The 14,851-nt window shown below is 55.0% G+C and overlaps 1 protein-coding gene and 1 long non-coding RNA gene across 2 annotated transcripts in view; one reads left to right on the top strand and one right to left on the bottom strand.

Moving 5' to 3' along the window:
- Positions 1-4,835: 4,835 nt before the first annotated feature.
- Positions 4,836-14,851, bottom strand: part of IGSF23 (immunoglobulin superfamily member 23) — a 23,523-nt gene continuing 13,507 nt past the window's right edge. Inside the window, 4 exon segments of the mRNA XM_040457920.1 lie at positions 4,836-5,190; positions 6,803-6,956; positions 8,949-9,221; positions 10,708-11,037. Of these exon segments, the coding sequence (XP_040313854.1) occupies positions 5,157-5,190; positions 6,803-6,956; positions 8,949-9,221; positions 10,708-11,037 (791 nt within the window). The 3' untranslated portion in view covers positions 4,836-5,156.
- LOC121018574 (uncharacterized) lies at positions 12,196-13,371 on the top strand. Its single transcript, XR_005785233.1, has 2 exons — positions 12,196-12,448; positions 12,688-13,371. It is a non-coding gene; the product is annotated as an uncharacterized LOC121018574 (long non-coding RNA).

The following is a 14,851-nucleotide window of genomic DNA, read 5'->3' as shown; positions in this document are numbered from 1 at the left end:
GGTTCTGGTTTCACCAACGAATAGCTGGTGACGGTACACCCGGATCAGTTCTCTTGCCTCCTTTTTCTCATCCCTGAAACAGGGGATCAAAGAAACCCCTGGGGTGATGGTCAAATAAGTTATGTGAAAGTAAGTTAGATGGTTAAAAAAAGCAATTTATGTAGCGGCCTCGCAAACGGCAGAAGCTATCATTGTGGTCCCGGGGCAGGATTCTCGCCTTCTGTACTCTGAGGCTAGGCAGGAAAACGCTGGAAAGAAACCCCCAAGCAACCGCCAGAGGCCCATCCTTCCCCAAGAACGGGCTGGCTACCGGAGCGGGCATTTCCTCTTTATCTTCTCCCGCCAGGCCTCGCCCCCACATCCACCGAGGTGTAGGGGCGTAGTGATGCCTCTCCACGGTTGTTCCCTGTCTCCCCCCTTCCATATCGTGCAGCCCTCTCGCGGCCCAAAGAAGGACATGAAACCTACCCTCTCCAGCCTGCCTCCTTCTACCACTGGTGACTCATCAGAGCCCTACCCTGTGGCAGGCAGGTCTGGGTCGTGAAGGGCAAAGTCCAGACTGTACACGACCTGGCCTCTGACGACAGCTTGAGGTCACTTCCTCTCCTGCTTTACACATCAGCCGGCAGAAACCCTTGCAGTCCTTCGAATCAAACTGTGTTTGCTCACGTTCATGCTGGGACACCTCTTCCCTGTGACCCTGGCGGTGGTCACTCACACTTCAGTTCACCGGCCGAGCCAGCCCAGCTCCCCCCACCTCCCGAAAGCCTTCTTGGTTCCCCATGGAACCAAGGCAGAGGCCGCGTCTGTCCTGTTCCTGCCTCTAGCACAGAGCCCGCCACGCAGGAGGTGCCCAGTGAATATTCGTTGGGCGAACGAAGGAACCAGGTGTTGTTCAAGTCGCCTGGGAATCTCATGTGCCTCTGTCATTGCGGATCGCAGGGTATCTGGGGCCGGTGTGGAACCAGAAGTAAGTTCTTCCGGTCCCCTTCAGGGAGGAGAGTCTGACTCACTTCTGATAAGCATGGGAAGCAAATATGGGACTGCAGTCACCACTCTATTCTGGGCTCCCAGAGACATCAATACTCCCTACACGTCCTTCACCCTGGAGAGCTTGGGTGGGTCCTCAGAACTCTCGGTTCACCACTTACAGCAGCGGCTGCTGGTCTGGCAAACGTGGGGGTCGAGGAGAAGTGGACGCTGGCGGAATGGAGGTGAAAAACACGAGTTGTGCAGAGGAACTGGGGCCAGAGGTTATGGCTGGAAATCCCATCTCCCCTCGACCGCTTCTTCCTTCTTGTGCTCCTGCCTGTGGTCCTCGAGCACGGGGCAGCAGAGATGGCTGCCCGGATGTCTGGGATGCCTGGATGGAGGAGGAAAATCCCAGGGTTGCTCCGTTGTCGAGTTTTGTTTTGTTTTCGTTTTTGTTTTTGTCTTCCACCTGGATACAAAACATGTGATGCCCGCACAGTCACAGAATAAAGCAGAACGGGTTCAGGATTCTCAGCTCTCTCTTTTTAAAAAGAAATTTTTTGTAACATTCATTTTTTTGAGAGAGAGAGAGAGAGAGAGAGAGCGCTCAAGTCGGGGAGGGACAGAGAGAGAGGGAGACACAGGATCCGAAGCAGGCTCCGGGCTCCGAGCTGTCAGCACAGAGCCCGACGCGGGGCTCGAACCCACGAGCCTTGAGATCGTGACCTGAGCCGAAGTTGGACGGTCAACTGACTGAGCCACCCGGGCGCCCCAGGATGCTCAGTTTTCTTATCCAGCATTTCCTACTTTTGACAACACTCTCCACTTGTGCCCCCACCCAGGGACAGGGAGGGGGGGATGTGGGGAGAGGATTTGGCTTGTTCTTGGCTCATACTTTTCACGGTGGCCCAACTCGTCCAGCCCTCCGTGTGGTCACAGGCTCCCTCCTCGTCGTGCAAGCTTTGTTTCGCCAAATGTCGTCTAAACCTTTGACCTTATGGTTTAAAGCTTAGGGTTAGAGATATCCATTGGTATTAGACCGGCTGCCAGGAAAAACGGGGCTAAAACAACAGTGACGTAAGACAAAGGTGTGTTTCTTCCTTGGTGCACAGAGAATCCAGACACGTTTAAGGCGGGGCCAGTTGGAATGGCTTCCCGCAGTCTCCAGGCACCCACTTTTCAGTGGCGTGTCGGTCACCCGGAGATCTCTGGTTTGTGCGGTTTTCCACTTTCCATGGTGAGCGTGCTGTGGCCAGGCTCACCGAGCACACACTTGTAACGGCCACAGACCTCGCCATCGCGGATGAGATAAATAGTAAATATTCACACCGGTCACTATTTAACGACACGATGCGGTTACATGGTATACAGCAGAACAGTGACGGGACCGCGTTCAACCAGGGGACTGGATTTGTAACAGGGGTGGTCAGGAGGTCTCTTTGAGGACATGTGCGCCGTTTATTTTTGTGGGTGGGGAGGGCCATGACGGTTAATTCTCAGCTGTCCCGAAGGGCGAGCGAGCAGCCTTGCCACAGCCTTGGCCAGAGGACAGCTGGCCCCCGGCCGGCGAAGGCGGTGGCTGTGGTGTCACCGCTGAGACCTCGCCAAATTGGGAGCTGCAGGAACCAGCTTCCTCCCTGTCACCACCCAGGCCGGAAAAAGAACTCATTTCTCCTTTGACAGGAGGGAACAGGGAGGAGAGAAGGGCCAGAGCAGGATGATTCAGGCAGGAAAGGAGCTGTTTAGATATCAGGGGTTTCTAGGTTTCTCAGCAAATCTGAGCCTTTGCACAGACCAGGGTGGGGACCCCAGAGGCAGTGATCTACACATACGGGTGTTGGGGGATTTATTTATTTTTAACAAATAGGGGCGTGGGTTTGGGAATGGAGTAGACTTGAGTCGGCATCACGCATGGCTGTGGAACCTGGGGCAAGTCACTTGCCGTCTCTGAGCCTCGCTCTTATCCTCTGGACGCAAGCACAGTGACGACTGCCTGACACAGGAGGGGACGGGGCTTATGAAAGAAGGGGGAGGGGGCTCTGGCCCCGAGGAGGGAGCGACAGGAAAGGGGGGGTGCTTGGAAACAGGGGTCTCAGAGCCAGGCAGCCAGCCTGGCATGGGCAACACCTCTACCCTGTGCTGCCCTTGTGGCCCTGGGCAAGTCACTCACCGTCTCTCCGAGCCTCCCCTGCTCTTTCAGGAAAACGGAGGTGGGCTCTGCTTTCCTGTGGACACGGTGAGGATGACATGGCTCATGAGTCACCTACGGCACAGAGTGTAGTGACAGCTACGCAGACAACCCTCCACAGACAGTATTCGAACTCACGTCCGTTCCTCTTCTTGCTAAGCATCACGTTGCGGTAGGTGGCTTCGTGCTGGTCACAGAAGCACTAATGCTCCTCGGGTGTTAGATGCATCCGCACATCAGCGTCCTCCAACAGCTCAAAATCAAAGGGTCGATCTTGTTTATAATTCAGCCACGGATTCCCCGGGGGGGGGGGGGGGCTGTGGCCACCGCCCCCACTTCGCTGCATTTCAGATGTTTTTCTTTTATGAAAAGGAGCAAAAATCAGCTCCGTGTGTAGACGATGTTTTGGGGTGCCTACCTAGCTTACAAGGCCAAACCTCCCCCCTTCTTGGGGCAAGGAGCCCCCACTGACGCGGCCGGGCCCCTTGAGCTCTGCTTGTATGAAGCATCCAGGCCCCCCCCCCCCCCCACAGGAAGGGGCGCAAGGTTGACACGTGACCCGAGTGAGCCAATCAGATGCCTTCTCCAGGGGCTTCGGAAACAAGGCAAAGGGATTCTGTGGATTTGGAAGCTATGGGATTGTGTCTTCCCCCATGTGGATGGGGAAGCATTGAGAACCCATCTGCAGACACAGAGAGAGAACTAGGAGTCTAATGTACCCGGAGAAGAGGATTACAAGGGGTGAGGGCTGGGGGCCGAGAAGGTTCCAGCAACATTCCTGCTTTCTCTCTTTTTTTTTTAATGTTTGTTTATTTATTTATTTATAAAAAGTTTTTAATGTTTTTATTTATTTTTGAGACAGAGACAGAGCATAAGCAGGGGAGGGGTAGAGAGAGAGGGAGACACAGAATCTGAAGCAGGCTCCAGGCTCTGAGCTGTCAGCGCAGAGCCTGACATGGGGCTCGAACCCATGAGCCTTGAGATCATGACCTGAGCTGAAGTTGGATGCTTAACCGACTGAGCCACCCAGGCGCCCCAATGTTTATTTATTTTTGAGAGAGAGAGGCAGAGGATGAGTGGGGGAGGGGCAGACACACACACACACACACACACACACACACACACACACACACACAGAATCCGAAGCAGGCTCCGAGCTGTCAGCACAGAGCCCAACACGGGGCTCGAACTCACAAACCGCGAGATCATGACCTGAGCGGTTAACCGACCGAGCCACCCCGGTGCCCCAAGGATGTGCCATTCTTCATTTCGGGCCTAAGAGGCATTGTGCCTCTGTCTCCCTCCTGGAATCCTGCCTCTTGCATGTGAACAAGGTTGGGTCTGCCTGCTACAGGATGATAGATGATGTGGAGGACAGGTTAGTTGTCCCAGACGACCGTCCTAGTCCAGATAGCCCCTGGGTAACTGCCACCTCATCACAGAAGTGGGAGTGGGCCCAGCAGAGACCAGAAGACCCGCCCAGCTGAGCCCAGCCCAAACTGATAACCCTCAACATTGTAAGCTAAACCCATGGCTGTTGTTTCAAGCCATTAAATTTCAGCTGGGGGGGGGGGGAGGGGGAAGTAGTTTGTTACACAGCAAGTGCTAACTGATACACCCTTGGATTTTTTTGTATGTGTGCGTGTGTGTGTGTGGAAATCTTGGATCCTTATCGTAAATTCGTCCTTTTGTTTTTATTGAGCCACTTAAGTGAGTATCTCTCGCTGACAGCCCACGAATTTTAGGAAATACAGGCTACTTGTGTAGGTGGCTTCCCGGGGGTTGGTGAGCTGGGCAGATGGGAGGCTGGTAATTGCAGAGAGGGGAGAAAAGCGGTCCCCGGGACTCTCAACGAGACGAGAACATCCCACGGGCAAACGGTCAGGAGGGAGGGGGTCTCGACTGGAGGCCCGGTAGCTTCCTCTTTTCCCCAGCCGCGGGATGCTCTTGCCGCTTTCCTGGCATCACCTCTTAGGCTGACAGACGGGTGCCCACTTTAGCAGCACATCTGCAGTCTTCGTCGGTGAATCCTACGACGGAGAGCGAGAAGTCGTCACCGTCATCGCCATCAGCGTGGCTGACGTTTATTGAAGGTTTACCACGCACCAGGCACGATTTGCAGCGCCTTGGTCCTCCTGCCTCGTGTAATCCACACACTCCCCCTCTGAGGTAGGTATCGCCACTGTCCTTGTTGTACAGAGGTGGTTAAAGGACCCGCTCAAAGTTCCGCAAGCTAGCGGACGAATGGCAGAGCTGGGATGCACCCGAGTAGCCTGGCTTTGGGGGCCCGCGGCCTTAGCGACAAGCGGCAGGGGTCTCTCTTGCCCTTGGTGGGTGCGGTCGACGTGTGTGGGGCTTCCCCTCAGTCCATACCCCTCTTTTCCGAGGACTGCCCCTCCCCACCGAGAGGGTCAGGACAGCCATGCTTGTCCTCACGACCTCATCTCTAAGGCTGAAGCTGGTTCCTTCTGGCGTCGGCAGTGGTTTGCCATCGTAGGTCTGGGCCAAAATGGTAGGGGGACGAGAAGTGACTCCTCCCGCCCACTCACGGGGGCGGGGACTGGGTCTCTCATCCTTCCCCTCTAAGAACGTGGTTTTGGATTTGGATCTGGGTTTGGTTCAGAGTCAGCCGCCTGTCAGCTGTGCGTCCTTGGGCCAGCTGAGGAGTTTCTCTGAGCTTCGGTTTGCTCATTTTCCAAATGAGGCCAAGAATGTACCCGTCCCTCAGAGTAGCTGGGGCTTGAAGGCTCCCGGGGCTTACGCAGGATGAGCTGACGGATGAGCATGATGCAGGGGTTCAGGGAGCAGCCTGGCCCTCCCCCACCCCTGCCTGGGACTCGCGGACTGGAGACCTGGCCCCAGCCTCTCCCAGCTGATCCACAAGGCCTTTGCAAACCACGCCAGCTCGCAGCGCACAAGCTACGGAGGCTGGTACTGTTGTGGCGGAAAAAGAGGCGGTGTAGGGTAGGGCGAGAACTAGGAGTGAGGCAGGGTTCTGGGTTCGAACCCCTCCTCTCCGGCTGCGGGGTCTGGGCCCAGCCACTCCTCCCCGAGCCTGGGTTTCCTCTTTGACACACACAAGATCTTCTTTCCTATCCGTGACCCCCAACCCCATCCGCCGAGCTCTTGTGGAAATGAAATAGAATCATGTTTAGCAAGCACATAACCGTAAGATATTACAGTATTGGGATCATAGCTAACACATCTAGGATTAGAATGCGAGTCAGACGTAAGTCAGATCCTGTCCCTCTCTGCTCGAGACCCTCCATTGCTCTCAGGTCACTAAGAACAAAAGCCAAGTCCTTGCCAGACATCCCCTGAGCCCTCTCTCCTTTGCTCAGTGTCTTTGCTCAGATGTCAGTTTCTCAGGGAGGCCTTCACTTAGTTCAACTGCACCCCCTCCCCACCCTGGCCTCGCCTCCTGGCCTTACCAAGGCAGACCAGCTCCAGAATCGTCTTCTGTCTCTTTGTTCCCTGGGGGTCACACCTCGGGCGGGTGCATCAGGGCTCAGAATCCTGAGTCTAAAGCTTCTTGGGACGAGGCTATCGGTTGGGCTTCTGTCTGGCTGCAGAGTGAGCGCTGTGTCTCGTGGGGGGCCGAGTGGACATCAGGAGGCGGACGGGGGTGGGGACAGGACATACCTTAGGCTCTGGACGATGGTGAAGCCCACACCTCCTATCAGCATCATCGCCCCCACATTTGCAGCCACCAGGAGGGCGATGGCAGCTCCCCCTGACACGGACAGAACGGGGTCTGGTTCGATGGGCTCAGCGTCTGTGGGTTCCACGTTGTCTTCTGGGGACCAAGAAGGGGTAAGACTGCACACCCCTGCCTCCCACCATGTCACCCCCTGAGTGTGTCTTCAGTCTGCCCCCTCCTCCCCACCCTCCGGTCTCCACCCCGGCCTCCCTCTGGCTCTTCTGCCCCTGTCCCTCCCCTCCCCCCGACCTCCCGGCCACACGGGGGCCACAGGGTCTGTGGAAAGCTCAAATGTGTCCCTGTTCCTCCCCTGCTCAGAACCTTGCTGTGGCTTCCCAGGGAGCAAGCGTCTCTCATTTTGGCCTTCGAGGCCGTGCCAGCTGGCGAACCTCATCTCTCTCTCCCCTCCACCTTTATAACCCGGTCTCATTGGACTCTGCCCAATTTTCCGAGCTCACCTCTCTCTCCTACTTCCAGGCCTTTGTGACCCTAGAATGCTGGTCCACCCACCCACCACCTTGGCCTGGATGATTCCTATGTATCCTAGTACCAGCTCAGTTGTCCCCTCCTCCAGGAAGCCCTCCCTGACCCCCTGGCTGGATCAGGTGCCCCCTTGGGTCCCACATCCCTTGGCTCCCCCACCCCAGCCTTGCCTACTCTGGTCACTACTGTCTGTGGACAGGGCTGCCTCCCACTGGTCTGTCCCCTCCTCCCCCCCACCTCCCCGCGCTCAAACATTACTGTCTGGGGAAAGGGCCAGGGCTGTCTCCATCACCAGAATGTCCCCAGCACCACCCAGCACGGGCCAGTCACATAGTAGGCGGGCCAATAAACATCTCCTGAAAAGCTGATGAATGACTAAGGGGGTCTTGGAAGTGCCATCATTCTCAGTGAGCATAGCAGGGTCACCGGCTGCTCTAAGATTTAACCTTTTTTTCTCCCAACGAATCACCCCAAAACCAAATCCTGAAGCTCCTACTGGACCCTGGGAAGCTGGGAAGGAAGAGGTGGCTGGGACCCCGCCAAGCCAGGCTTTCCAGCCCCCGCCCTTTCCGTGCTCTGGACCTTTGCTCATGTGGATCCTGATGCCTAAGTGCCTAAGTACCTTCCCTGCTCCTCTGCTGACCAGGTCCTCTGTTTCATTCTCGCTCACCCGGAGCCACGTGTCCTCCGTGCATAAATACATGAAAAAGAATGTTCACGAGGATCGCGGCTATTTAAAGCACCTGCTTTTTTTTTTTTTTTTTTCTTTTTGAAGTGGGCTCCACCCCCAGCTTGGGGCTTGAACTCACGACTCTTACGATCAGGAGTCACATGCTCCACTGACTGAGCCGGCCAGGCGCTAAACCACCTGTCTCTAACAGATGTTCTGCTGGTCTCGTTCACATGTTATTTCTGGCCCTGAAAACAGTCTTGCAGACAGTTACAAGTCACCCCGTCATACACAGGAGCAAAGGGAGACCTGCCCGGGGGATGGGGGTCCACGTACGGTAACAGTCACGAAATTAATAACATGGACAACGCTAGTTGTAGCAATGATATTGGCTCGTGTTTACTGAGCGCCCGCTGTTATTTTGGGCTGTTCACCTGCGTCCTCGCTGAAAGCTCACAAGTACGCTTTGGGGCGGGCACTGGCGTTTTCTCAATTTGCAGACGAGGACCCTGAGGCCCAGAGAAGTCAAGGCACTGGTCCAGAGTCACACAGCTGGAAGAGGGGGAGCCAGAATCCAAATGCCAAAGCCCCCGCTCGGGACCACTCATCGTCACTTGCATTTTGTCACGGGTGTGTGCTCAGACTCCGAGAGGCCAGGCTCACACAGCCAGCAAAGAGTCGGAGTCGGGACCCAGACGGCTGGCTCCAGATCCTGAGCTGAGCTTTTGCTAAGAGCTCATCTCTTTCTTCTGTAAAATGGGCTAATGATCCCCACTCTGCCGGGCAAGATGGGGGGACAGGATGACACCTTGGCTACGAAGGGTCTCCGAGTGGACTGCTCTGTGGTTGGCTCCAGGGAGCCAGGGCAGCTGGCCACAGACCAGCAAGGGTGCAGAAGTCTGGGGTGGGGATGAGGGGGAGGGGGGGGGACTCACGTGGCAGCGAGATCGTCACAGGACTGGAGGGATACTCTCCCTGGCTGTTCTTGGCTGTGCACACATAGGTGCCCAGATGCCCCCAGGACAACCTCCGGATGATCAGCATATTCCCGGTGTCGTAGGGCTCCCCGTCGAGGGTCCAGTGCAGCACGGGTGTGGGGGTGATGTAAGAGGCCAAACACTCCAGGATTACTGAGTAGTTGAGGTCACTCTGGATAACGCCCTGGACGGCACTGGGGAAGGTCAACAGCATCACCCCGCTGGAGCTGGCTGTGCAAACGGAGAGCAAGGCCACGTGGGTGGAGACCCCTCAGAGAGGCTGAGCATTTCTTTTGTCCACACAGAGGCAGCCATCCATCCATTCATTCATCCGTCAATAAATGTGTTTGGAGTTCCTGATCTGTGCCCAGCGTCGCTCCAGACATAGGGAGTAGCAGACCTGTGGGTCCCCACCCTCCAGCCCCTTGCCCTCACCACTTCCCACTGCCAGTAAGGCACCTGTTGCCCGAGCGCTTTCCCTGTGGCTGCCAGGGCCCGCTGTGCCCGAGGAGAAAGCAGGCCAAAGTGTTGGGAAATGGACATACCCGGGGGCAGCCGGTATATAAATATCCCAGCTCCCCCGCCCTCAGCTGGACCGGGGTGAGGCCAGGGAGCCGGGAGGAGTGGCTGGATTCTGGATTCGTTTGAAAGCAGAGCCCACAGGATTTGCTGATGCCTTGGAGAGAGAGAGAGTGAGGAGTTGAGGAGGCCTCCAAGGCCTGGGGCCTGTGCCACTGGCTGCCGCGAATTCCTCTTTGCAGAGATGGGGCGCATGTGATCTTCACAATAGTTTTCTTTCCGTATTTTTTCCAGGTCAAAGACTCGAGGTCCAGGGGTTCTTAGGCCCAGGCTTCACGGTCAGAGAGAGAGAGGCACAGCTAGTGTCTGAACCCGGGAAGTCTGATGTCGTGGTGAGTACTGGGAGCCTCCATGCCGAGCTGCTTTCCAATATCAATGCGATATGATAAAGTGAAAAGAATGTCAGCTCAACCAAAGAACTCATGGAAGGCTTCCTGGAGGAGGTGGTGTCTGAGCTAAGCCTTGCAGGAGGAGAAAGAGCCCATCGGGTGTAGAGACAAGAATCAATATAACGGCCGCCTGGGTGTGGCTCTTACCAGGAGCCAAGCACCATTCTTTTTTTTTTTTTTTTTTTAATTGTTTAATGTTTATTCACTTTTTGAGAGAGAGAGAGAGAGAGAGACACAGAGGCTGAACAGGGGAGGGGCCGAGAGAGAGGGAGACACAGGCTCCAGGCTCCGAGCTCTCAGCACGGAGCCTGACGCGGGGCTCGAACTCATGAGCCGCGAGATCGTGACCTGAGCCGAGGTCGGACGCTTAACCAACCGACTGAGCCACCCGGGCACCCCTGCCGTTACGCCATTGCTGGTGCCCAGCATCACCCAGGACAGAGAAGGCACTAAAAAGGGATCAAACGTGTGCGTAACAATCAGCATTGGTAAGTGTTTTGCTGAGTGGAGGGAAGTCCGAGCTTCTGTGTGAGGCCTTACGGGGCCCTGCACGGTCAGCCCCGTGGACCGCCCGCTCTCTCTGCCTCCCCCCTAGCCGCACCGAAAAGCCAGCGGCCTCACAGGGCCCATGCCCTCTACGTGGCTCGGCTCATGATTCCGCAGGCTTTCCAGATCTCTCTTTACCCCTCCAGCCTTGCCCAGGCTGTTCTCGCTGCCTGAGAACTCGGTCCCTCTCGGGGCCCACTCACCTTTGCCTAGAAGCTGCTCTGTCGCACGCCTGCGTCCTCTGCCGGCTTCCAGCACTGTGTCCTCAGCTGTCACGTGTCTGATGATCGGGTCGCCTTGGGTGTCCCGCGTCTCCTGGCCGCTGGTGTGGCCGGGCCCCGGGAGGCCCTCGCGGGGGAAGAGCGTGGTTTCCAGCCGGGTCTTGTGCTCTCGGAACCAAGAAGTGGAGGGAGCGCCATTGAGGCTTCCGGGGACGGGCAGGGGGGCACGGGCTCCTGCGGTCAAGGGCTCTGGAGACGCAGAGGAGGGCGGCTCCAAGGAGACAGAGCAGGTGCAGGATGCGATCAGGATACCTTGGAGGAGGGGGGGAAGAGAAAGGAGAGAGCAGAGGAGGCAAATGGGACCAAGGGCGAGATGCTGCCCCAGCGGGTAACCCTTCCTGAGCTGGCGACAGTGAGTGTGGCACGCTGAGAGCTGATAACTGTGATGATGATAGGGACGATGTCGGAACGAAAGGGAACGTTCGCTGAGCACCTCCTATAAGCCAGATACTGTTCTGAGCGCCGAACACGTACTGTCTCACTTACTCCTTCCGTCCACCCCTGCAAAGCGCACATCACCCAGGGTAACCGTGCAGATCTGTTGTCTCCCCGTCTCTGCCCTGCTCTGCTCCCCGAGAGGCTGACTCCCCTGAGCTGCCTCATCGGGTCCCCTTGTCTTTTGCTTCCGGTTGGCCTCTGCCGGTGCGAGTGATGGCTCCCTCCCTGCTCCGTGGACGTGGGGCGGCTGTGTCCCTCCACTAAGGCTGCCGTTGTCGCGTGGCCCTGTCTATGCGCCACTCTCTTTGGGTCTTGGGGTCTGCTGGTCTTCTCGCGGCTTCTAGCACACGGGAGGTAACAGCTTCTGCTGTGGCCAGCCTCAGGGTGCTACGCGATCCCAGGAGGGGTTGCCTCTACCCTGCTTCTACCTCCGCAGATCCTCCCTTTACTAACCTCCTCGCCCATTACTCCTTTTGAGAAGACCATCTTCCCGCCTCAACCCTGAGTAACACAACTGCCACACCCTGGGTAGGAGTGAGGAAATGGAAGCTCAGAGAACTGGAGACCATTGTCCAGGATGTCCTAGGTGGTACACAGCAGGGCTGTGATCCACAGGCAGTCAACAATCTTCTTTAAAAAAAAATTTTTTTTTTAATGTTTATCTTTATTTTTTAATTTATTTATTTATTTATTTTTTAACGTTTATTTATTTTTGAGACAGAGAGAGACAGAGCATGAACGGGGGAGGGTCAGAGAGAGAGGGAGACACAGAATCCGAAGCAGGCTCCAGGCTCTGAGCTGTCAACACAGAGCCCGACGCGGGGCTCGAACTCACGGACTGTGAGATCATGACCTGAGCCGAAGTCGGACACTTAACCGACTGAGCCACCCCGGCGCCCCTCAACATTCTTCTTTTTACTGTTCATTTATTTTTGAGAAAGAGAGAGAGAGAGAGAGGAAAAAGGGGGGGGGTAGGGTGAGAGAGAGAGGGAGACATACCGGGAAAAATTATTTGCAACGGATCTCACAGACCAAGAGCTCATTTCACTAATATATAAAAAGCTCCGAGATCTCAATAAGCGAAAATATCAGCAACCCAACAGAAGCTTATACAAAGGATGTGGGTGGGCAAATCCATAGGAAAGAAAATTCAAATGTCTCTTGACCTAGGGAAAACGTTCAGCCGTGCTCATAGTAAGAGAAACGCAAATTAAAACACACGGAGGTGGGGCGCCTGGGTGGCGCAGTCGGTTAAGCGTCCGACTTCAGCCAGGTCACGATCTCGCGGTCCGTGAGTTCGAGCCCCGCGTCAGGCTCTGGGCTGATGGCTCAGAGCCTGGAGCCTGTTTCCCATTCTGTGTCTCCCTCTCTCTCTGCCCCTCCCCCGTTCATGCTCTGTCTCTCTCTATCCCAAAAATAAATAAATGTTGAAAAAAAAAATTAAAAAAAAAAAAACACACGGAGGTAACACTCTTCACCGATCAGGTTGGCAAAGATCCAAAAGGTCGATGATGTGGCATGTTGATGGGGCTGAGGGCAATGGGAAAGAACGTCTTATGTGTGGCTCATACAACCCCATGCGGAGGACATGGGCTTTTCAGATTGAAAACTCCCATATCCTTTGACCCTGAGATTAAAGATCAGGGAATGTGTTCTATGGATTAACCTTCCCCAGTATAAAATGACTTCTGGGCAGGGTCATTTGCCACATCTTAGTTTTTTAATGGCTAAAGATTGGAAATATCCAAGTGGGCGTCCATGGGGAACCGATTTAATAAATTATGCTCCATTCATACAGTGGAACAAGACAGCTGTACGAAAAGGTGGGGAAGGTCTCCGGAACGCCGTGAACTAAGAGGGAGAGATCGCCAAAGTAAGCAGTTAAGATAGAAAGGCAGGCGGCTGGACGGTTCTTACGGTACGCTAACTTGGTGTAAAAACGGGAGAAAAGTCAATCTGTAATATTTGCATTTCTTATAAACATATAAAGAAACTCTGGAGGGATGCACAAAGACAGTGGCTACCTGTGTGTGCCGGCAGGGGGGAGGGGGACCTTTTATATCCCTTTTATATATCTTTGAAATTTGAACCATGGGCGTGTGTAAGCCATTCAACAAAATTAAGTAAAATTTGAATAAAGGAAATAAGAGAGCATAAACTATGTTCTCAGTAGTCTTTCTCACACACACACACACACACACACACACACACACACACACCCCAGAATGCAGGCTCCAAAACTGGACTGCCAGCATGGGGCACCTGGGTGGCTCAGTTGGTTAAGTGACTGACTTTGGCTCAAGTTATGATCTCATGGTTCATGAGTTCGAGCCTCGCGTCGGGCCGTGTGCTGACGGCTCAGAGCCTGGAGCTGCTTTGGATTGTGTCTCCCTCTCTCTCTGTCCCTCCCCTGCTCATGCTCTGTCTCTCTCTGTCTCTCAAAAATAAATAAATGTTAAAAACAATTTTATTTATTTATTTAAAAAAAAATTTTTTTTTCAACGTTTATTTATTTTTGGGACAGAGAGAGACAGAGCATGAACGGGGGAGGGGCAGAGAGAGAGGGAGACACAGAATCGGAAACAGGCTCCAGGCTCTGAGCCATCAGCCCAGAGCCCGACGCGGGGCTCGAACTCACGGACCGCGAGATCGTGACCTGGCTGAAGTCGGACGTTTAACCGACTGCACCACCCAGGCGCCCCTAAAAACAATTTTAAAAAGCAGTATAATGAGTGGGAACCTTTTAAGGATCCGAAATGCCCCCTTACAGAATACAGGTGAAAACATCAGCTCTCTTCCTGAATGAGAAGTGATGGCAAGGGTTGGAACAACTCCTCGGGCAGCATCATGGGAAACAAACAATGCTGTGCTCCGTAAGCAGCTGTGAGAGGTCAGCCGTCTGGGAGCAGTCGGCACAGTGCCAGGGCCCGGGCCAGATTCTCCCAGCCATTTCCTCACGGGTCCCCTCAACAGCCCTGAGGTCAGCACTAGTCTGTTTTACCGGCAGGGAAACTGAGGCACCGTGAGCTTCGGTCTCAGCTTAAGGTCATAAGTGGCGAGCCGGGAGTTGTCCCACTATAGCGCCTTCTGGGTGGGTGATGGGCCTACTGCCCGCTTCGTACCTCCAGTGATTTCATGTCTGAGTCGGCTGCTGGTAGGGCTTTTCTGTTCCCCTGCTCGTAAGCCTTCCATGGCTCCCCAGTGCCCTCAGGACACAGTGCTGATACCCTCGCCTGGCACCCTCCTACACCTCCGTGCCCCTGTCACCATCTTCCCTCATTCTCTGCGTCAGAGAGACTGAACTCCGGGCAGTGGCTCGGGCCTCCGGGCCTTTGCATGTGCTGGTCTCCCTTCCTAGAATGCTGTTCCCCCTAACTCTTTATCTAGCGGTGATTCCAGTTTCTGCTCAGGTACCCCTCTTCTGGAGCCTTCCCTGACCCTCAGGCATGCTTGGTAATAGATACTACAGTGTCTGGGCAGGGACCTCAATAGATGGAGTGAGGCCTTGCTCTTTGCTGCAAAGTGACAGGAATAAAGTGTTCTACCCAAGGACCTAGGTGTCGCTTTTTTTTTCCTTCCTTCCTTCCTTCCTTCCTTCCTTCCTTCCTTCCTTCCTTCCTTCCTTCCT

The sequence above is a fragment of the Herpailurus yagouaroundi genome, unplaced genomic scaffold (assembly GCF_014898765.1).
Source record: "Herpailurus yagouaroundi ecotype Mexico unplaced genomic scaffold, PumYag 220, whole genome shotgun sequence".
NCBI classification, from domain to species: domain Eukaryota; kingdom Metazoa; phylum Chordata; class Mammalia; order Carnivora; family Felidae; genus Herpailurus; species Herpailurus yagouaroundi.
This window is presented reverse-complemented; position numbering and strand designations above follow the sequence as displayed.